The sequence below is a fragment of the Zonotrichia albicollis genome, chromosome 8, assembly GCF_047830755.1.
Source record: "Zonotrichia albicollis isolate bZonAlb1 chromosome 8, bZonAlb1.hap1, whole genome shotgun sequence".
NCBI classification, from domain to species: domain Eukaryota; kingdom Metazoa; phylum Chordata; class Aves; order Passeriformes; family Passerellidae; genus Zonotrichia; species Zonotrichia albicollis.
Genome location: NC_133826.1, coordinates 2,786,814 through 2,808,870, shown reverse-complemented (window position 1 = coordinate 2,808,870; position 22,057 = coordinate 2,786,814). Strand labels below are relative to the sequence as shown.

General features: G+C 44.7%; 1 protein-coding gene across 18 annotated transcripts in view; it reads right to left on the bottom strand.

Annotated features, from left to right (window-relative positions):
• Positions 1 to 22,057, bottom strand: part of DOCK7 (dedicator of cytokinesis 7) — a 95,707-nt gene that overhangs the window by 24,674 nt on the left and 48,976 nt on the right. For 6 of the 18 annotated variants that reach the window (XM_074545644.1, XM_074545645.1, XM_074545647.1 and 3 more), the window contains exons 15-29: positions 17,704 to 17,821; positions 16,912 to 16,982; positions 16,082 to 16,220; positions 15,810 to 15,911; positions 15,488 to 15,574; positions 14,502 to 14,733; positions 13,039 to 13,203; positions 11,432 to 11,601; positions 7,674 to 7,778; positions 6,421 to 6,510; positions 5,312 to 5,407; positions 5,076 to 5,216; positions 4,850 to 4,963; positions 3,594 to 3,764; positions 2,764 to 2,903 (exon numbers count right to left, since the gene is read on the bottom strand). In XM_074545644.1, the coding sequence (XP_074401745.1) occupies positions 2,764 to 2,903; positions 3,594 to 3,764; positions 4,850 to 4,963; positions 5,076 to 5,216; positions 5,312 to 5,407; positions 6,421 to 6,510; positions 7,674 to 7,778; positions 11,432 to 11,601; positions 13,039 to 13,203; positions 14,502 to 14,733; positions 15,488 to 15,574; positions 15,810 to 15,911; positions 16,082 to 16,220; positions 16,912 to 16,982; positions 17,704 to 17,821 (1,941 nt within the window). The remainder of the gene's footprint in view (positions 1 to 2,763; positions 2,904 to 3,593; positions 3,765 to 4,849; positions 4,964 to 5,075; positions 5,217 to 5,311; positions 5,408 to 6,420; positions 6,511 to 7,673; positions 7,779 to 11,431; positions 11,602 to 13,038; positions 13,204 to 14,501; positions 14,734 to 15,487; positions 15,575 to 15,809; positions 15,912 to 16,081; positions 16,221 to 16,911; positions 16,983 to 17,703; positions 17,822 to 22,057) is intronic. The other 12 variants (XM_074545646.1, XM_074545650.1, XM_074545651.1 and 9 more) reach the window with 5 other exon arrangements.

The following is a 22,057-nucleotide window of genomic DNA, read 5'->3' as shown; positions in this document are numbered from 1 at the left end:
TCCTTGAAAACACAAAACCTCCCCTGGATCTCTCAGGGACTCTGCTCCTTTCAATCCCCTCAGCCACCACGCAGAGGCAAAACTCTCCCAGAGCAAATAGCAGGTTCTCTCTGCAGCTATTTGCTTCTGTAGGCAAACCAGCCAAGAAGACACTTTACCCCATGCATGAAGCAGCCAAGGAAGCTCAGACATTAGGCAGTAGCAAAACATAAGCTGCAATGTTCAGACCTGAGGTATTAAAACAAGTGCTGAATTTCAGGCAGTATCCACTTTACCTGAAAAGTAGAGGTGAGTTCTGGTTAAAAAAAGAGCCTTTGACTGGAATTTTGGGGGTTTGAAGTTGACTATAAGGCAGCAGTACAGCTTGGGAGGACATCAGCTACTGGAGCTGCAAGTCCTCCCTGTGGCTTTTAATCAAGCCATAATGAGATCCTACAATTGCTTGTTTGTGTAATTAGTGAGAGCCTTAACAACTAGGAAGGAAACGCTTATTTAAGTGACTGGTTCCTTTAGATTAAGGATAAAGAAAAGTCTTTGTCTTATTTTGAAGGAGTGGCACCTAAATCGTGTTTTTAAAAATTCAAGGGAAACTATCCCAGAGGCCATAAAACTGCAGATGGGGAAAACATCCAAGCAAGGCTGTGTCATTGCAACCTAGGGATCCATGGATTTCTTTGTCACATTCCCAGAGCTGGGTGGGCACTGTGGTGGATCAATCCCTGGTGGAGAGGAGGAAATGCAGCCCCCTGCTCTTCCTGCCTGATAAGGCAGCGAATCGATCTCGCCTCCCTCCCTCCCTTATCTCAGCCCTGGCCTGGATTCCTGTCAATACCCACCCACACTTGTGCAAAACCGACTCTGGCACCGAACTCTGAGGGCTGAATTCTGGTTTTCTCACTTCTGGCCTGCACCCTCAGCCAAGATGGGCAGCGTGGGCACAGTGTGTGATGGCCAAAGCACCCCTGCAGTGTTTGCAGAGCCAACTGTGCAGGGCCCAGCTGCTGGGACCGTCACGTTCAGCTGGATCCCTTCCCCTGCACGCTTTGTTTGTCCTGGTTTTCAGGCTGCAGGTGCTCTGCAGGGCTGCTCTGCACCCTGTCACACTGAGGGATGCATCCAACACACACCTCCAGGCACCAGGGAGCTGACTCCTTCTCTGCCCAACTCAATCCACAGAGTTCTTATAAAATGAGCTAAAACTAAAAATATCCTGCTAATGGAGCAAAAAGAGCAAGGCCAGAACACATTAAAGGCTCTGGATCACCTATCAAGGCCTAAAGCAGGTTTCTAACACAACAGCAACTAGCTGAACAGCCCTTTCCACTCCTGCTGCAGGATAATGAACTGGGAGCAATCCTGAGCTTTCTCCAGGGGTGGCCACAATATTTTATGGAAGGTAAGTGCCAGCACTCTCTTCTGCTGATCATGCATGACTGTTAGAAGTCTTCACAGCAAGGGAAGAGCAGATCTGAACACACTTGGTTTACTTTATCTGATAGATCTACCAGGAGAAATGCAGAGGCTTTGAGCTTGAGAAGTCAACAAACCTGAAACTCCAGGTTTTTCTGAAAAAACCAGTAAAAAGTAAATGTTTCACAGGTACACATTTGCCTCCAAATTCTGGAGCTTGGATCCAAATGCATCTCCAGAGCTGAACTGGTACCAGGGGCCTTTTTTGGCTAGACAAGGTTTGAGAGAGGAGTTGTGTCCCCAGGGGACACCAGCAAGCTCCTCTGTGCACAGATTACCATCCCAGGCCAGGCTTAAGGGCTGGGTAGGCAGGTAGAGAACAGAAAGTTTGTGAAGAACAAGGGCAGACACATTTAGAGACAGGGCCTGATTTCTAACCAATGAGCAGGATGCTCCTCTGGCACAAAAAAAGGATTTCTGCAGATAGCACATATGGGTAAAGACTTGCTGCTTTTTCCATTTCAGGCCAAACAAATGGGACTGCAGTGTGTTATGTATATATACAGGAAAATATTCCAGTTTATGGCATCACTTTCTTCTCCAAGAGGAAACAGAATGAATGTTTAACTCCAGAGACCTCTTGGCAAAGGGGCAGAATTAACCATGAATCATCAGCATTTGTCGACTCGGCTGATATTTCTGAGTCCACCTTGAGAAAAATGTCTGTGAGGGAACTCAGGACTGTGGAAGCAATCAATAATTTCCATTGCAACCCATTTTAAAGAGGCAAGGCAGAAAACAGCCCTAAATAACACAAGGAACAGGCTGGGTGTCAGGACTAGAGCAGAAAATTATTTGCTGCACAAGCCAGGCGAGTCACTGACAAACTCTGCATGCTTGACTCTATTTGTCTATTTGTGAAACCCACAGGGGCCTCATCAATGCATAATTTACAGTTAAAAAGAGCTGGGAGAACCACAGGCAAAATATATTGTAACATTTAAAACCACCAGCAAGAGGCTTCCTAAATGTTGGAAATTATTTTCCTGTTACATTTGAGAGAAGCTATTTTCCTTTCAGAGCTCCAGCAGTGCCCCTGTGGCATCTGGGGCTCCAGCAGGAACCTCTTTCCCTCTTCTCTGCAGGAAAAACGTGATTGAAATCAGGTTTACAGAGTCTGGGATAAGGAAGAAGCAGAAGGAGCAAGAAGAAAGAAGATTCTTAAACCACTGTTTTCTTATCATAGCTCACTAATTTATGTAAATTCTGGCCATGCCAGGACTTTCTCTGCATCCACCATTTGCTTGGAATTACAGAAAGCTCCTTGAAAAACAAAACTTTGTGAAGATTTACCCTTCTGCATCAGGATCTAGGATGACAGCCAGTTCTGTGAGCACCAGCCCGGCCAGGTAATGCTGCTGGCGGAAAGGCACAGACAACTCAAACATATTTGCAATCTTCTGGTCTTGGACATTTGTGGAGAACCCAGAACTCTGAAAAAATCAAGTTTCAGGAGCTGCATCATGAACAGAGTCAAAGCTTAGGAAACACACAAGAAGCAGTTTCAGAATTAAAGACAACCTCACACCTTTTCCCTTTTCTGTTTGCATCAAGGCACATCTACACTTAAATTCCATCCCAGCTCAGTAACCCTTCCATTAATTCTGTTTGTTGTTACTGTCTTCCCCTGTTAGGAAAGTTAAACCAAATAACCTTTAAAGTGGATTGGTTAAATTTTTAACTCAAAGATGCTCTTATCCAGACTGGAGAAGGCTTTAATTGATTTAATTAATCCATCTGAATGACACACTAATTCAAATTACTTTTTCTGAGCAGGCCAGGACTAAGCTGCAGAGAGCTCTGAAGTCCCTTGTGTTGCCAGAAAAGGGTAACACTTTACAAAGTATTTTCCTTTATGGCTTATTTGTGTGTGTCCAACACAAGAGGGGACCGGGTCCCTAAGGACAGTGTGTGGTCACTACCAGGAGAGGGATATGGGCATTCTTTCCTCAATAATAAAAGCTCAAAAGAAACCAAAACCTCTGTGGCAGGAAAAACTGATTTCTAACTAAACACTTCCAAAAATATTACCAAGGGGGATTGAAGGTACAGTGACACAACTGCCTCAGAGGAATTCACTCTCAGCTCCAGGCTCAACCTGTATTTCCCAAATGTCTCAGTACCTGGGAAGTGGCTGAAGACACGGATGGTGATGGAGATGCAGGTGGTGTGAGCAAGCTGCAGGGTAAGTTCAAGGTGACATAGTGCTCGTGGCTGCAAATGATGCGCAGGAAGTCCAGCTTCAGAGATGCCAGGTTGCTGGGGTTTGTTAAGGAATACACCTTTGCAGACACCTGGAAAATCCAGGCACAGCACTGCAGTCAGCACCAAAGAGAGTGTACCTGCAAGGTGAGCCCCCCTGGCCCAGCCCTGCTCCCCAGAATCACTCCCAAAGCAAGAACTGCAGAGCTTGGTGGCATTAAATGGTCACACCCACGTCCACAGCACTTTTTTTGTGCCACCAATTCAGTTCCTGATTGAGAGATCCCAGATGTATCTCTCAATCCATGATCTATACACCAGTAGTATTTAAATAACCAAATGAAGAACTGTGAGCTTCACCTGTTGTGGGGCTGGAACAAGATGATCTTTAAGGTCCTTTCCAACCCAAACCATTCTTTGATCCTATAATTCCCACATCCTATTGATTTCAGCAGGCAGTTGTGAGTAAAAGTGTGATGCACTAACAGGTTGGTTTTTACACATATATATTTTATATATAAAAATATAATTAATGATACATAATATATGTAATATACAGCAGGCAGCTTAAAATCTTAAATGTTCTTGCTGTTCTTCTGCCCCTTACAGAGAATGCTGTAGACTCTACAGGGAAAATGAGTCCAAGTTTAGTCCCACTTCTCACTGATCCCCTGTAATCTCCTCTGTACACAGCATCAGAATGGATGTTTGTAGTCAAACAAAACTTTGTGGTGCAGGGTGATTTCCCAGTCACACTGCAAATGTGGGAGGAGCCCTCGTTATGGGGAAGGACACCCTGCATGCCCCAAAGGATGGAAAAGGAGCTCAGTGAACAACATGATCATCCAGGGTCACCGTGTCCTTAAGAGACCACGACAGTCTGAGCTCCCTCACAGAACCTCCCACTAATTTTTGATTCAATTACTCTGAACGTGGTGAGCAGAGGGAATAATTCTCCCTGCCTGCTGCCTGTCCATTCACTCCAGGGAGTGATTCCTAATTAACAGTTAAGAGAGTAATCAGAGAGGCGTAAACCCTAAATCACCTCTGAGAATGCCCTGCTCTAAGACCTGAACAGCGGAATTCTGTGTCCGTATTTTACTGTCTGTCCAGAGAAATCTAACACTAACAGGCTCTGCCACGCTTCAGTTAAGCCACAATGTTTATCTGCATTCACCTGTTTGTAGCAGGTCTTAATAAGACCAAAAACAAATCCTCTGTCCATGATGGACAACAAATCATTGAGGAAAAACGCGAGGCTGGTGTTGAGCCGCTCCACCATTTCCGTGTCCTGGAGAGAAGGAAAACCAGAAAGCAGATGAAGAACCCTGTGTGTTTTCAAGCAAACAAGAGGCAGGAGGGCTGGTGGCTGAGCTGGGCTCAGTGTAATTGTTTGCCATCACCTTCTGGAAGCGGGAGACTATATCACCAGCGATTGTGCTGACCAGGGCAGACACGTCATCCATGAAGCGCTCCGGGAAACGATTCTTCCTCGTCGCTTCCAGTTTGTCAGCAAAATACAGATGATGCACCATGCTCTTCACCTATGGGGATATAAATTACAGCAGAGCCACTTGCAGCTGTGGCTGCCTCTGTTTGCAAGCAGGGGCTGGGAGGCATTGGGGAGGTGTTTGCTCACCATCAGCTCGAAGAAGAACCAGGCCTGCTGCAGGGCCGCCTCCCGCACGCTCCCGCTGCACACAACCCACTGCAGGGCCAGCTCCTCGTGGAAAAGCTACAGAGTCAAAGCCAGAGTCAGCCCGAGCCTCCAGAGCAGCTCCCAGCACAGCCCCCATGAGAAATGACAGCACGGTGCGTGGCAAGTGTGGCAAACAATGAGTTAAGCAAACTAAATAACTGAGGACATGACAGCAGTGGTGGCATCCCATAAAGAAATCCCCAGCTAACAATGAGGGATGAGGTTATGACATGTGATGTGAGAAACGTTTCACAGCATCTCGCTCCAGGATTGAATCTCAAGTGTCAAAAGAATTTTCTGCCCACCCCCGAGAAATTATAATTTAAAAAAAGATTGGTGCTCAAATTAGTTTAGTTTAAAAAGTCTACCTTTCTGCCTGGTCTGATTTTCGCAGGAAAAAGGAGTAAAAAGTGGACATATAAAGTGATTTGTACAAAGATGTATATTTACTGTGAGAAAGGACTTAAAACAGTAAGAAAGAAACATGGGGCTCAAACAGCTCTTGGATTTCTTTTCTTGGAAAAGACCAACCCACAGACTGATGGTGGCAGTGGCCACGTTTTCTTTACACAAAAGCTCTGGCATTTTGCCTTTCTGACATTGTTTACCTCATTTCCTGTAAGGGAGTTCACTTTCAAAGTGACTCCCATTCCCTTGCTGGAGTCTCTCTGGATTAACACCTGGATAAGTGAGCTCAGCCCACTGAGCCATCCAGCACATTTTCATTTTGCACACAAAATGCATCATTGATATGTCTAGACAGTGCTATTCATATTTTTTGAAAGCCAGTAATAAACTGGCCCCAAACACTATGGCCATTAAATCAGACAAGCAACTCCTGATCATTTAGTTCTTCCCAATTCAACTCCAAATACTTCACATTCCCTACAGCCTGGATATTCAGAGGTGTTAAGCACCAGCAGTTCCTAATGACCTCGGGAGGGAAAAAAAAATAATCAGGCTATAAATAAAAGAATAAATTGCATCACGTTTTCAGAATGACTTGACCTCCCTGCCCCACAATATCAATTGTCTCCACTGAAATCTACCTTTTTGGTTGGTAATCGTCCTGTTAATGTTTGTAAGAAACTTGACGTCTCAGTGTGCGAAGACATACGATTACAACTTCGATCCGTAGCCTACGGAGTGGAGATGAATGAATGATGACAGGACATTAAAGTTTGCCGTGGATGGGTTTTGCAGCTCAAGGACAACGAACGTTTACAAAAATACTCTTCCAACTGTAGGGTTTTTACAGCTTTTTAAGCATTCTCAAACTCTGAGGCATTTACAGATTGGGTCTAAACAAAACGACAGTAATTCTGATTGGTTTTAAGACACAGAGGTTATTTAAAGAACTGCATGTTCTGATGCACAAAGACAATGCTGCAAAGCATGAAACTTTTCATTGTTGCATTTCATCAACATGCACAGATAATATCTGGAATTTCAGCCCATACCTCTCAATCTACCAGAGGCAAGCGTGGGGGGATGTACCCACAGCCACACGGCTGCTGCCATGGGCAAGGGGAAAATCACACAGGTTCTGCTTCTGATGGAAATAATTTGAGTAAGTGAATTGGACTGAATATTTTGGGAAGGCTGATAAACTGGGAAGGAGGAGCAGTTGAGAGGTACGTTCAAGGCAACCATGCAGTGGAGAGCAGCAGGCAACGGGGGCTAAATAAACTCTTCCTGACTGAAGCTGCTGTAAAGTTTTCATACTTTGCAACACAGAACAATTCGATTGGCCCTGGCAAATCACTGCCTCCAGCACTCAAATTGACATGTTTTAAGAGAATTTCATATGTGGCAATCAATTTGGGTTCACAATACTCCACTCAAACAAGTCATGAAGGATTACTGGACGATGAGTACTAAATGCTTGATGAGAATGGCAAAATGGTTCACGACATCGAAAGGAATGGCAAACATGGACAAAACTATGAAGCTGTGATTAATGTTCCCACTTAGAAATGTGCTCCACCTGAAGCTGAAACTAGTGTGAGAGAAAGAGAAAAAAAAGAAAACAAAAGCAGTCACAGCATTTACATTTCACAGACCAGCAACCACTGAAATGAGAGGAGGGGACACGTTCACGCAATCGGAGGTTTTTCATGCAGTGTGGTGGGGTGGTGGGGGAGAAGATGAGAATTTATAAAACCAAACTGAAAAGTTTTCAAATAAACAATTACACAAAAAAAAAAAAAAAAAAAAGAAACCACCAAAACTGGAATATGCACTGAAAGGAAAATATTCTACAGGGAAACATCAGGGAAAACAAAGGCAGAAAAACCTCTACCGAAGACACCACCTGTGTTGACTCTGCACTTGGGCTGGGGTTGGATCCCCATGGGGCAGCTTTTGGACCACCAGTGTTTACCCAGGAATTGGAGCGGTCCAAGCCCTGGGCATGTGACAGAAAGCAGTTGGGAAAGGAAAGAAATATTACATGTTGCATGCCATACAGTAGTCAAAGTTCAGTCCTTACAAGCAATCAAAGTGGGTACACTGCAAACACATCAGAACCTGAGCTCTCGGGTGCCTGTCGAGACATCGAGTCCAGAGGATTATTTTATATCTCACATACATACAGAACATTAATCCTGTCAACAGCTCTGGTCTGGCCTGTCCTGTCTGGAATGCTTGACATTCAAAAACTCTCCTCCTCCTGAAAAATCCCCCTCGTCCTTTCCTCAGTTTAAACCCATTCCCATGGAGCCAGGTGAGATTTACACTGTGACAGAGGAAAACTGGTGCTGAGATGTGAGGATGCTCCCTGAGGTTTCCAGCACCTTCAGGGTAGCCTGGAGTTCACAAGCTCTACAATTCTTACAGAAATTCTGAGAAACTGAATGTCATTCTTCACAGGGTTCCCTGCCTATGGAATGAAAGTCCAGCACTGCTGGCAGAATAACTGTGGACAGGATTTCACACGGACACTTGGGCATTTCCTCTGGGCACTGTGGCAAAGGAGGGAAGAGCACATACCTCTTCTGGAGCCAATCTATTTTCCAAGCAAATAATTTGAAAAACCAAAAACCATCCTGCTTTTCAAAAGCTCAATCTAGCCTGTACTCCAAGTTCTACTGCAATGGAATGGAATTTTGCATTTTGGCAAAATTACTGTGGATCCCTCCTCTCTCTGCTCTCTTCTCCTTAGGACACTCAGAAAAAAGGAAAAATTCAAACTTGTGCTGTTACCCAGGCTGCTCCCAAATCAGGAACAGTCAGGGGGATGGCGTGGACTTCCCTGGGTCCCAGGAAGCAGCTCTGACAGACACAATTCCTTATAAACACCACACACTGATTTTGCCAACCTTCACCTTTTTGCCAACCTTCCATCCTCACTCCTGTTCCAACTTAGGGCTTTTTCCCAATACACAAAGCAAAGTTGCAGCCCATTTCATCCCAGTGATCAGCATCAGCTACAAAATTCACCAAGCCAAATCATCTATTTCTCTCAGCAAACTAAAATCCACCTCAAGGTTGAACCTGGCGTGAGAGCTGTAACCTGGGATTCAAACCATTAATCCACTGAGCTCCTCAAGGCAGAGCTCAGCAGTGCTGTAATTTTGCTTAAGATGTCCAATAAAAAAAATACTGAACACATAAGGAGAGTGTTTTAATCTCAATTACTTTTTGGCAGGAATAAATCAAAGCCCTGTGCCCTGCTCAGCCCCATAAACATGCTTTATTTTGCTCACAGTGATTTAAAGTCGAAAGGGCTTTGCAGAATGCTGAACTAAGCTCTTGTTTCGTAAAATCAGGACTAATTTTGAAAATGCCTTTATCCCCCTCACATTTCTCTCTCAGGGTTTCCTAATCTTGATATTCTGGTTCTGAGGATAACAATTAAACACACACTGTGTTTGCAGAAGCAAAAGTCATTTTGCAAAAATGTAGAAAGGGAAGGATTCTTTCCTCTTCAGAAAACAAAAGAGTACAGGAGCTCCTTATTGCTTGGCAGAGTCGCTCCAAAGTTCACAAAGCTGTTGTTAAATTCTGTGCTGCCCCTGGGGTTCAACCTGCAGCTGGGTCTGTGCAGGAACACAACCCACACCTGGGAAAATCACAGGCAGAGCAATGAAACCCCACAAATGTCTTCTGAGCTTTCCCCAGCACATCTCCAGCATTCCAGGATCACTTTTAACATGTCTTTTTAGACATTTCATACATTTTCTTCACAATGTAAATTGTGAATAAAATTTACATGGTTTCAATTCAAAAAGGATGGCAAAATAAGTGACAGACCTAAGACCTCCTCTGCTGTGACAATAAACAGAAATCTTCAAAATCCTGTAAAGAGTTTTCAAAATGAAGTAAGACAAGATAAAGGTGACTTACTTATACCACACCTCTAAATACCTTAAATTAAAAATAACACTAGACTGGACGTTGAAGACCTCCCTCAAACAACAAAAAATCCCACAATTTGAGTTGTTTTAAAGCAGAAAACTTCCTGATAGGGAACCTGCGCTTCAAATTAGAATCTATGTATTCTTTAAGCCATTACTTGGAGAAACAATAGGGATTTTTGCACCCTTTTATTCATGTCAGCATCTCAAGAAGTGTCTTATTTTTGTCTATTAAGAAACAGAAATAATTACACTCAACCAAAAGTCTGTACAGCCAAACTGAGGTTAATTCCTGATGCTTAGACTACCCCAAAAAAACCTTTTCCCTCAACAAGAACAGGTTTTCCTTTAAAGCCTTCTCCCTCCACAGAACAGGTTTTCCTTTAAAGCCTGGAGGACACCTCTGGAAGAAAATCTCTCTCCATTTTGTACTGTGACATTATTCACCAAGCCAGCACACGTTAAACTTCTGATAGCCTGGGTAAATTCCATATGCACATCAGTGCCTGTGGCATTTCACAAAAGGTCAGGCTTGTTTAATTAGCAAGATACTGAAGTGGTCTTTAAAATATTTCAAGACTTCTAAGTCCGGACTTTGATGTAAGAAATAATCATTTGCCTACCCACAATTCTTCAGCCTCTTATTTGGTCAGCAAATGATGTTATTCATTTAAAATTGGTAACCTCTTCCTCAAATTGTGTTTTTCTTGCTCTTATAAAACCCAGCATCAGCCACGTCAACCTGCCTGGTCAGGGTGGTGGCTTTGGTAATAAACTTGCTCCCTAAACTTCCAAAGGAATTTAACAGCTCCCTGAAGGGCTCAGGAATTCACCTCTGCTGGAAGAGTGAAAGGCTATGGTGGGAAAGAGTCTCATCCTGGTGAAGTTATCACAGTTTGAAGAATTAAAAAAAAAAGAAAAGAGAAAACCCCAAAGCAGCTTGGGCACCCCTCTCCAGGGAGGGAATTACCAGCACTGCTTTGTCCTGGCTCATCCCTATTTTAGGCACAAAATGAAGGGCTCAGATTGAGACTGTGGTGGCTCTGTGTAGTCAGAAGTCAGCAGGAGGAGGTGGATTTACTGAAATTTACTGAATTTACTCTTTACTCAAGAGCCAGAGTACAGCCATGCTGGATGCTCTGCACCCACAGTGGGATGTCACTTTCTGGGGTGGGAAGTCAGTGCCCCTGTGCTCAGCCGGCCAGACTGTGCCTCTCACCAAGCATCCCAAAACCTCTCTGGGCCACGCAGGGAGCAGGAATATTCCTGCTGTGTGCAGGACATCCACTCTAGACACGAGGAGCAGAGAAACCTGAGCAGCTGAATGCAGAGAAGAGGTGGGAGTCTACGGCTAGGAGGGAAGAATGGGGTAAGAGGCTGCAAGGTTTGAGGAGACATAACAGAGCTGGGCTCAGGATTCAGCTGCTGGCCAAGCAAAAAGTGAGGGGGAGACAAATCCAGAAGGACTCCTGCCCTCAGCCCCCACACTTGTGAAAGGCCATTCAGGATGGCTCCAAAGTCAGAGACATTTCCAAGGAGCAGCATTCATGTGGTGCTAACAACAACCACCGGGAGAGGGCTGAGGAGGGGCTGGGACACCCCCAAGGGTTTCCCGGGTACTCAGGAAGGCCTGCGAGGTGCTGGGGCTCTGGGGGGTCCCTGGCAGGGCAGGACAGGGCAGGACAGGAGAGGACAGGCGTACCTTGGTGCCGATGATGGAGCGCACCTCGTCGTCGGGCGACGTGGGGGTGCCGGAGATGTCGGGGTTGCTGTTGCTGAGGCTGCGCGAGCGGTTCAGGTTGAGGCTGGCAGGGCGCACGGCCGACCTGGCCATGGTGGCGTAGTGCACCGAGCCGCCCAGGCCGCCGGGACCTGCGGGGACCTCTGGTCAGTGTGGTCACCCCTCACCCTCACGACAGCCCTGCCTGGTCAGTGTGGTCACCACTCACCCTCAGGACAGCCCTGCCTGGTCAGTGTGGCCACCTCTCACTCAGACCCCTCAGGACACCCAGCCCTGCCTGGTCAGTGCGGCCACCCCTCACCTAGACCCCTCAGGACAGCTCTGCCTGGTCATCCCTCACCCAGAGCCCTCAGGACACCCAGTCCTGCCCGGTCAGTGTGGCCACCCCTCACTCAGAGCCCTCAGGACAGCCCTGCCTGGTCAGTCTGGCTGCCCTTCACCCTCAGGGCACCCAGCCCTGTCTGGTCAGTCTGGCCATCCTTTATCACCCAGAACCCCTCAGGACACCCAGGTTCTCTCCTGCCTGGTCACTCTGGCTATTCTCCATCACCCAGACCCCCTCAGGACACCCAGGCCTCCCCAGTCTGGTCACTCTGGCCATCCTTTATCACCCAGACCCCCTCAGAACAGCCAGCCCTGCCCGGTCACTCCAGCATGAGAATTAAAAGCTGTTTAATCCACAGGGAAGCACGAGGCTCCCTGTGGGATTGTCTTTAGCTAACAGGATGTTTTCCAGACCTCACACTCAAAACCCACCCAAGGTGGGCACAGTTTTAGGCACAAAACCTTCCCAACACCTCTCAGAGCTTCCCCACTGTGTGCATGAACATTCTTTCCAAAACCTGGTTTTCCATGGCTGTCACTCACACCGCCTCTTTCCCATCCCTTGCTCTCAGCTAGGATTAATTTATTTATTAATATAATTTATTTATTTATTTATTTATTTCCCTCCTGCACCCAGACATGTGTTTTCTAGTATTTTGCACTCCTGCCTTAAATATATAATGTCTATATTTTATAGGTATACATAGAAATAAAACCATGTCATATATATATGTATATATATACATATTAAAATATGTAGAATATTATATAAATTATAAATTCAATGAATTTAGGCTCTATTTCAGGAATCACCCCAACTTTGGTCATCAATTGCAATTGGATATTGATAATTGATGGATAATACCCTTTGGATATCTATTCCACCCAGCCAGTGTTTAAACTTTTGCTGGAACTGGATTAAGTATAAAAGTTCTTGTGAAGGAGACTGGGAAACATGACAGGCCAGGAGTACATCACACTTGTCTCATAGAAAAAACCCTAAAATCCATTTCTTTTGCCATAATTCACGATCCTTCAGCAGCGACACTTATTTAAAATCATCAAATAATTAAATCTCTGAATAACAGCAATTAAACTCATCTTTTAAGTGGCTACATAGGCAAATTAAAAACAGAGCCCTGTAGGGAAGCAGCCACACAGCTGGAGCCCAGGAGCACCTGCCAGCAAGTGGTTTCTGCCTTCTTTTACCAAGCTTGAAATAAAATGAAAAGCAGAAGAGCTACCTGGTGATGGTGAGTTGGGGTAGGTGTTGGGCAGGCGAAAAACATAATAAATATAGGAAGCAAGCAGGCTGTTCCTGCCATGCTGGTCCTGGTTGCCATCCAGGTTCTTGTGAAGTCTGTTTATGATGGATGCCATCGCCTCAAAAGATGCTTGGCCCAGGTTCACTGAAAGCAAAAAGGGAGGAGTTTGGTTTAGAGGGCAGCAGGACCCAGGGAAAATCCTAAATGTGCTGTTCATCCACCTCCTGCAGGGTAAATGGTGGAGCTTCCTAGAGCCCAGCAAGCTTTTCTGATCCCAGACTGAGCCTGGAGTTTGAACCAGGTCTGACCAGCCTGAGAGCAGGAGAGCTGCTCCAGTGATCTGCTGCCACTTTTATTAATAATAAACTTAATGAACTCAGGCTCCATCTCTGGAACCAGCCCAGCTTTTGTCATCAACTGCACTGGTAACAAGGGCAAGTCTTTGTTTAACTGATGGGTAATACCCTTTGGATTTTTATCATGCTTTTTTTCAGTTAATTATTTCCTCTAGTTAAGCCTTAGCCAAAACACAAACTGTATCAAATGAACAATTTCATTCTGTTGAGATAAAAAAGCTGCTCAGAAAATGAGCACAAAAAACTACACACTTGAAAAATTAAGGATGAAGAAGACAGTAGCTAGAAAATTAAAATCTTATTCTAAATAAATCCAGTCATTAATGTCCATAATATTCCATACAAACCAACTAAACCAATTCAGAACACTGAAAGAGTGAAAGAACATTAAAATATAAAATTAAAATGCAGGTAAATTCTTTTCTAGAAAGATTAAACAAATAAATGATACAGCTAAGAAAATACTTTTAGAAGTATTTTTAAAGCAGTCTTAGATCCTTATATTCCACTATGTCCAAACTCAGGTTTCCTACAAAAGAAAATCAGCAAAAACTGCTACTTTAAATAGTAAGGATCTAATCCTGACTTAAATTTGAGATTTTTTTTGAACTGCCAGAGCTTAGCCCTTCACAGGGAGCAAAAGAAGGGATTATTCATGCTGGCAGTATCAGACCCACAACAGGAACATGCAGCATCTGTAATTTCCTACTTCACCTACTTCCAGATTTTCCAAGGTGACCAATAAGGCTGAAATTCCTATTTTCTGTCAGGATGGAGACACCTTAACAAGCTCCAGTGCTAAAACATGCTGAGCATCCAGGAAAATCAGGCTCTTTTTCTGCTGGCTCAATTTGGACACCAAATTCCCAGTCCTTTTAGAAGCTTTCCATTAAATATTAAATATTGCTCCTGTGTATATCACCCCAGATCTGGATGCCAGCATGTTTTATTTGGGAGACACTTGGTATATTAGTGGCACTAAAATAAAGCATAAAAATGGACTTTTTTACTTCTACATAAATATGATAAAATTGGAAGTGTCAAACTTTCAGCTATGTAATTCTCTATAAAACTTAAATAAAATACCTATTTGGCCTGCAATGACAGGAGGTCTTACTACCAGAAGGATCAGTTTGTCAAGCAGGAGATGAAGAAATCGCACTACCGGCTCCAGTTGAGAGGAATTTAAAGCTGAAATGCTGCTCTTCAGTTCATTTTCCAAGTTGTTCTCCATAATTCTCATGTCTCCTATTCGCACAGGGAACATGTGCTCATCCAGAGCATGGACAAGTGCAAAGAACTTGTCGAGGTAAGGGTCCTACAACAAGCAAAAAGCCAGTAATCAGCAAGAATCCCCAAAATATCTTAATTTTCTATGGATTTGTGTCTCACGGATGGGTTCTCACCCTCATTTTTCTATCTGGCCATTTAATCTCACAAAATTAGCAGAAATTCAACATCTTTGAGAGATTTGTCCATATTTAATTCTAATTCTAGTTTCAAAGTTATCAAGGCAAAACTAGAGGACCCACAGACTCTGTATTCTTAGACAAACCAGACAAAAAATGCACTAAAATCACATTACTACTTACAGCACAAATAAAATACACACAGCCCATCAAAATGACACAGTGGGAATTAATAAAACAAAAGCTCAAATGATTAAACAAAGTGATTGTCATCTTTATTTTCAGATCAAAGGCAGACAGAGGGAAAATACAGGGAAAAAACAAAAGAGGAGGAGGGGAAAGGGAAGAACAAGAAAACAAGAATAAGAAAACAAGAAAACATCATTTGCCTGGGCTGTGTTAGAGCTGTTGTATCAAACACAACAGGCTGAAAACACTGTTGGCCATTCACCCCCCTGTGAATTAAGGCCAAACCACTCATATTTTTAAGCAGAACTTCTCAAATATACTCACAACAGAAGGTGGAAAAACAGGTGTGCTGGCTCAGAACTGAAAATGAGATTGTAATTTCACTACAAGGGATTGTCACACACAGCATCAACTCTGACAGTGTTTCAACTGTCAGAAGATTATTTTATTCCAGTGACTGCTCTCAACACCCACCTGAGTGTGGAGGGATGACACAGCAACAACTTCCACATTGAAAACCCCTTTGTGGTTGTCCACCCACTTCATCCCAGGGAGAGGAACCTGCAGGAGGAAGAATCAGAGAGGATGTGACAGAGAGCAGAGCTTAGGCTCTGCTAATTACATTTATTTTGGCCGGATCACATGCACATAGCCACACACAAACACTAAAATTCTGTCTAAATTTAATGGCATTTAGGAAATAAATAAATGTACACACAGAGATGTGTACACATATATCCTCTCATTTTTTCTCCCATGTATTGTGCTGGTTTCCAGCAGGCAGAACTCAGCTCACCTCTGGAGAAAGCACTGAATAAGCCTGGGGTGGCTTTTCCAATGACACGGGCAGGCAGAACTGACCCGTCTTTAACCGGCCGTTCTGCAGCATCGGGATCCACTGCAAAGAGAGGAAAACAACAAAATCACACATTTCTTAAGGCTTTCTTGGAGCTTTTGCCAATTTCCCAAGCTCCCCAATGGGATACGAGTTCACAGGGATGCTAAACAAAGAGGCAGCAAATGCATTTGAATGAATCCTGAGAAATGCAAGGACAAAAAGACACTCACGGTGTAGCCGACTGGAGTCTCCAGAGGTGTGTTTTGTTTTTGTTGGCAACTGACGTGGTAGAACGTAAAAAGCAGGTGGTGGTGGTCTGTCAGAGTGGCTGGAAGCTTAATCTTGATTTCCTCGTGAAAATCAGGAGATCTGTGCAGAGAGCAGAGCCTCAGCTGAGTCACCCACAGTGGTTTGCTACCTTGTGCTTCAGACTGAACCCTCTGAATTAAAGGATCTGCAGGGAAGGGAGTGTATGGGCTACCCCAAGGGATTGAAGCTCACTTTCTAATCACCAAAGACTGGAAAATCTTCTAATCCACAAAAAAATGGGCAGCAGCCTCCTCCTCCTCCTCACACAGGCACTCTGAACCACATGAGCAATAAACTCTTGTCTCAATGTGGACACTGCCACAAGCCCGACCTGCAGGACAGGAATCTCCCTTGGCACAGCTGCAAAGCCAGGAAAACGTTCCTGCTGGATTCAGCACCCCTCACCCCAGCTGCAATGGAATTATTTTCAAGACCAAGTAGCTCCAATTTGTACCTAATGTCTAAAAGGCTCCAAGAAAACAACGGGGGCACCTGCTCCCGTGAGTTTGGAACATAAATCTTCATGACTGCTGACTGGAGCTGGGCTTGGAGCATCTGCTGAGCTGGGCTACGTGCTCAGGATCACACAAAGCTGATTGTACCACAGCAAACAAAGACTCTGTCTCCCAGTAGTCACAAAACTCTAAGGACAGCATCAACTGGCACTGCAGTCACTGTGAGTGCTGTCCAGACACTGATTGTTAAATAATTAACACCAGTCACTGGTGAGTCACTTCCACACTGTGTTTACCTGTTGTGATACACCACAGCTGTGTATGCTTCCTTGGAAAACTCAGGACAGCTGGATTTGCCAAAGATGACCTGCAAAAAGAGGAAAAAAACACAGGAACCCCCCTATAAAACTGTGCCAAGATCTGTTCCATAATCCTGCAGAGACATTTAGAGCTCCATTTATTGTGCACCTGTACAGTTACATCTGCCCCTTGTTCCCTGCCCCTTCCCTTACAGGCAGCACTTCACCCAGTCACTGAAAAGGCACAATTTTAACAACTCCAGTGACACATGGACACAGACATGCCAGAAGAACTGATGGATGGAACCATCCCTGCACAGATCCTCTGAGTGGGGATCACTGCTGGCCCTGAACAAAGCTGTCACCTTTAATCCTTTGTCATGGAAGCAAAGCTTCTGTTCCAACCATGAGCAGTGCCTGCTGCAAACACAGAATCCCAGAATGGGTTGGGTTGGAAGGGAATTTAAATCCCACCTCAGGAATGAGACAGGGACAGCTTCCACTACCCAAGGTAGCTCCAAGCTCCATCCAACCTGGCCTTGGACACTTCCAGGGACAGAGAATCTCTCTGGACAACCTCTGCCAGGACCTCACCACCCTTATAATCAATAATCTCAGGTTAAAATTCAGCTGTTCCACCTTGCAAATTCCACACAACTGCACTCTTTGCTCTGAAATATCATTTTCTATTCCTCTCAAGCTGTTATTTTGAAATGCATTTCAGTGAGGTTTGAACAGCCTGACAGGAGTTCTAACTGCTCCCTCCCATGGAGCACAGGGCCCCCTCACCGGCATGGCATTGCTGGGATCCTCTCCATACATGAACTGCACTTTCACTGTGATGTTCCTGGCAGATCCCTGCCTGTTGGCAAAGTTAAGGCTCTGTGGGTACACATAAAGGAGATTCCTGCAAGAGACAAAGGCAGCAGCTGATGAGAGGGCTCACACCTTCATTAATGCTCTTATTTAAACCTCTGTGGAAAGGCAAACAGTGAAGGGTTTGACATTTTCTGTTCCATGAGATGCAGTGCACACCCAGACAAACAATTTGTCTTTAGTAATGACCCCTTATTGCACGCATCAAAACACATAATTTTTCAACAAATTTTTCATCACATTTTGAAACAGTTCTTGTTTGGAAGGGTACTTGTAAAATCCATCCAAAAAATTCATAGTGATTCTACAACCTAAGTTCAAGTGGAAAGAAAACATATGATACAAAAGTTTTATTTACTTCTACTTCATATACTTTATTTGCTCAACACAGAGCAGCTGGTTTCTGTTAAATACCTTCTTTCTTTTTTTTTTCCTTTCCTTTCTTTTTTAAATCTCCTGACATCAGGATAACTTCAGGTTCCATTTCTCCTCTGAGAATGGATTAAACTGCATGGATACATGTAGCTTCAGGTAATGACAACACTCCCAGGTAGCTACAGAACTGTTTCAAAGGCTGAAGTAATAAAGTGCTCATCACATCCACAGGGAATGTGGCAGCGCCTAATGGGAGGAAATTGCAGCACAGGAGATTTAGGTGAGGTACAAGGGAAAATGTTCTGGCTGTAAGGAGAGCTAAAGCAGTAGAACAAATTGCCTTGGAGGGTGTGAAACCTCCATTTTCTGGTGGTTTCTCAGGACAGGTGAGGCAGACACTCTCCAGCTGGGTTTAAAGACAACCTCAAGCTTTGCTGGGCAGGGGACACTTTCTAGAAAACCCTTCCAGTCCCATTTCTCCAAGTCCCTGAATACTTTAATAGCCATGAGAAATGCAAAATTCTGCAGTATTTTCTGTCCTCTGAGCCCTGCTGGGCCCTTGCCAACAAGGTGATAGTTGGATTCACACTTCATCAGCAAAATTGTCCACTACAAACCCCAACCTGTCCTTTGTGCAAGCAACTTAAATCCACACAAACCTCCTTGATGTTCTTTTAAAGACAAAAAGAAGCAGACTTTTCCAGCTCAACACTCAGTTATTCAAAGGAAATAAACATCTTTTTGCTGCTAAACAAGTCTAAATATATGAATTGTTGCACATCTTTAAAAAACCAGCCTGGCAACCCCCATTCCATCTCCCACCCAGCCCTGCCCAGCACCCCAGCATCATCCTCCTTGGCCAGCCTGGCTCCTGCAGCTCCAGCAGGGAAGGTCCATGGGAGCTCAGGGAGGGCTCCAAGTGCTTCAAGGACTGGCACGCTGCATTCTGGCCAAGCACTGCAGAACCAGCCCTCTGACAGCCCTGGCTTGTGAGGCAACAGGAAAATGAGGTTCCCTTCCTCTGGGAACTGTTCCGTGGGTCTGAACACAATTTGTGAGTGGTTTCCAACTGTTCCTTGTCCCACAGAGACAGCAGATGCCAGATGGGCTCAGAAGCGAAGAGAGGAGCACAGCAGGACAACTTTGAAGGGGTAATAAAGCAGCTGCTGTCGAGTGCTGGCAGCAGGAGGTTGGTAACAAAAAGACTTTTTTGGGTTCTCAGGAGGGCAGTAACTCAGGGAAGGTACCTGGTGCCTTTGAGATGCCAGGAGTTTCCAAAACACCTGCACTGGCGGGTCACACTCCTGGGGGAGCAGCTGCAAAGCTGTCCCTGCCTGCCTGCAATGGCACTAATGACACGATTTTGGCCAATGGACCCCACCCAAGGCCTTGGTTCTGATGGCAATTCCTCAAATCTGCTCCCCTAACAGCCCCAGCTAACGCTGATCCTAAGGAACTCCCTAAGAGCAGGGCAGCTCCAGGGACATCTGGGGCAGCCTCATGAACCAGGCTCTGCTTCACCCCTGCAGGCAGAGGAATAATCTTAGCAGGCAAGTGGGAATTTCTTCCCTCTCAAGTCCTTCATGGTGAATTAAGTTTTGGAATCCCATCCCCACTGGTCACTTTGCCAAATCAACGCTCTCCTACTATTTCAGAGGGGGCCAGAGCCATTTTTGTGACTCTCCTAAATTACTTTGTTCTGCCATGAATACATTTGCTGCTTGATGTTCTTTTAAAATGAAAATGGATATGAAAATTTACTCTAAAATGTACCTTGCTCATAAAACTTTTATTAAGTATTATTAGTGCTTAAGAGAAAGATTTAAGGTATTTGTGAAGCCAGGCTACAGGATCCCTATATTAAAGGCAGGCTTATGCAAAGGATTGATTTATGCTGAGGAAAGGGACAGGTTGTTCCCCTCTCCACTGCTTTTCAAGCCCTCATTAAGGGCATTTCACTGGGAAGAAGCTCTTGGTGCTTTTGGGATTTGAGATGCACACATCCCACTGGAAGAGGGGACAGGAGATGTTCCCCCTGTTCAGGCAGCCTCCCTCCAGAGGGTTTCCTATTACAGCCTCTTCCCTTTGTGGAAAACTTACATGGAAAAAGGGGGGAAAAAGCCCAGCTAGCAAATCAGAACGTGGCTGCTCTGGACAAACTGGGCCAGGGCCTCACGACCCACACAGAAATCCATTTACTCCCAATATCTAATCTCATCTAAACCTACTCTTTCCAGTTAAAACCATCACCTCTTGTCCTGTCACTCCAGGCCATTGTCCTGGGATTTGAGATGCACAGATCCCACGGGAACAGGGCACATGGGATGTTCCCCCTGTTCAGGCAGCCTCCCTCCAGAGGGTTTCCTATTACAGCCTCTTCCCTTTGTGGAAAACTTACATGGAAAAAGGGGGGAAAAAGCCCAGCTAGCAAATCAGAACATGGCCCCAAATGGAAAAATCCTGCTTGACCTTACCACTGGTCAACTTGGGTTGGCACCATGGTTTGGTCTGGAAGTGACATAAAGATCAGCTCATTCCACCCCCTGCCATGTCCAGGAACACGTCCCACTGTCCCAAACTGCTCCAAACCCTGTCCCACTGTCCTTGGGATGGGGCAGCCACAGCTGCTCTGGACAAACTGGGCCAGGGCCTCACCACCCACACAGAAATCCATTTACTCCCAATATCTTATCTCATCCAAACCTACTCTTTCAGGTTAAAACCATCCCCTCTTGTCCTGTCACTCCAGGCCATTGTCCCAAGTCCCTTTCCAGCTGTCCTTGAGCCCCTTTAGGCCCTGGAAGGAGCTCCAAGATCCTCCCAGAGCCTTCTCTTCTCCATCCCCAGCTCTCCCAGCCTCTCTTCTACCCCCATCACTAAAAACCTCAGATCTTCTCATCTAAACACAGCCATGGAAAGGGACTGAGGCTGAAAAAGTGACAGAACATTATAAATATCTTGATTTCCATCAATAAAAGTTTCAGGCAGGAGCTGTAAACCCAAGGACTTGTGTTTGGAGCTTATACTAAAATGCCACGCCTAATATATGCAAAGCTTATCCTATTATCTCAAACAGATCTCAACAGTACTTCTACTTCCATAAAATAAATTGCTCAAGTGCAAAGGCTTCCCAAGCCATGGACATAATGGCACCAGGCACTCCTCTAAATATTTATGTAATATCATTGCAGCCATTTTCCAAAATCCTTCACAAAGGCATTAAAACATTAAGAACTAGTCCTAACTCTTACAATGAAAATTTCTATGAATGAATTTTCCTATTATGAAAATTTCCCTTTTCAGTAAAACCCAGAGACCTTTTTCTTTGCTTTATTCCTACTATAAAACTCATTTAAAGCCCATATAATCAGGGTCACCCAGGTGCATGAAAGATCTTCAGGATCATGTTTGTTATATACATCTTTTCCTGACAACTCTCAGAGGCAGGATTCCCTCTCAGGGTTTCCAAAGCTCTTGAATTTGATGGTTTAGTCATGCCAGAAGCTTTTCTCCTCTCTGCCTTCCTGTGTCCCACTTTTCTTCTGGACTCTGGGACTGTTGTGACATCTAGGGGGGCTCTGCAGTAAGTTTAGCACTGTCTGACTCCATGGCCTTGGCATTAATATGGAAACGTGCTTGGCAGCTAATTAGTGCTTCATTAATATTTGACATCAGGGCCTTTGGCTGCCTTTTCCCTTTGGAAAACAAATCTTTCCCAGGTAGTGTCATGCCTCAGCAGCACAGGGACACAAGCTGCAGAAACCTGGTACAATGTCTGATCCCCACTTGTTTGGTCATTGCTATTCCTTCAGTAACTCCCTATATTTTTAGAAAGACTAAACCAAGAGGAAAGATTTTTGGGGGTGATGGGGTTAGAAAGAATTCAAAATAA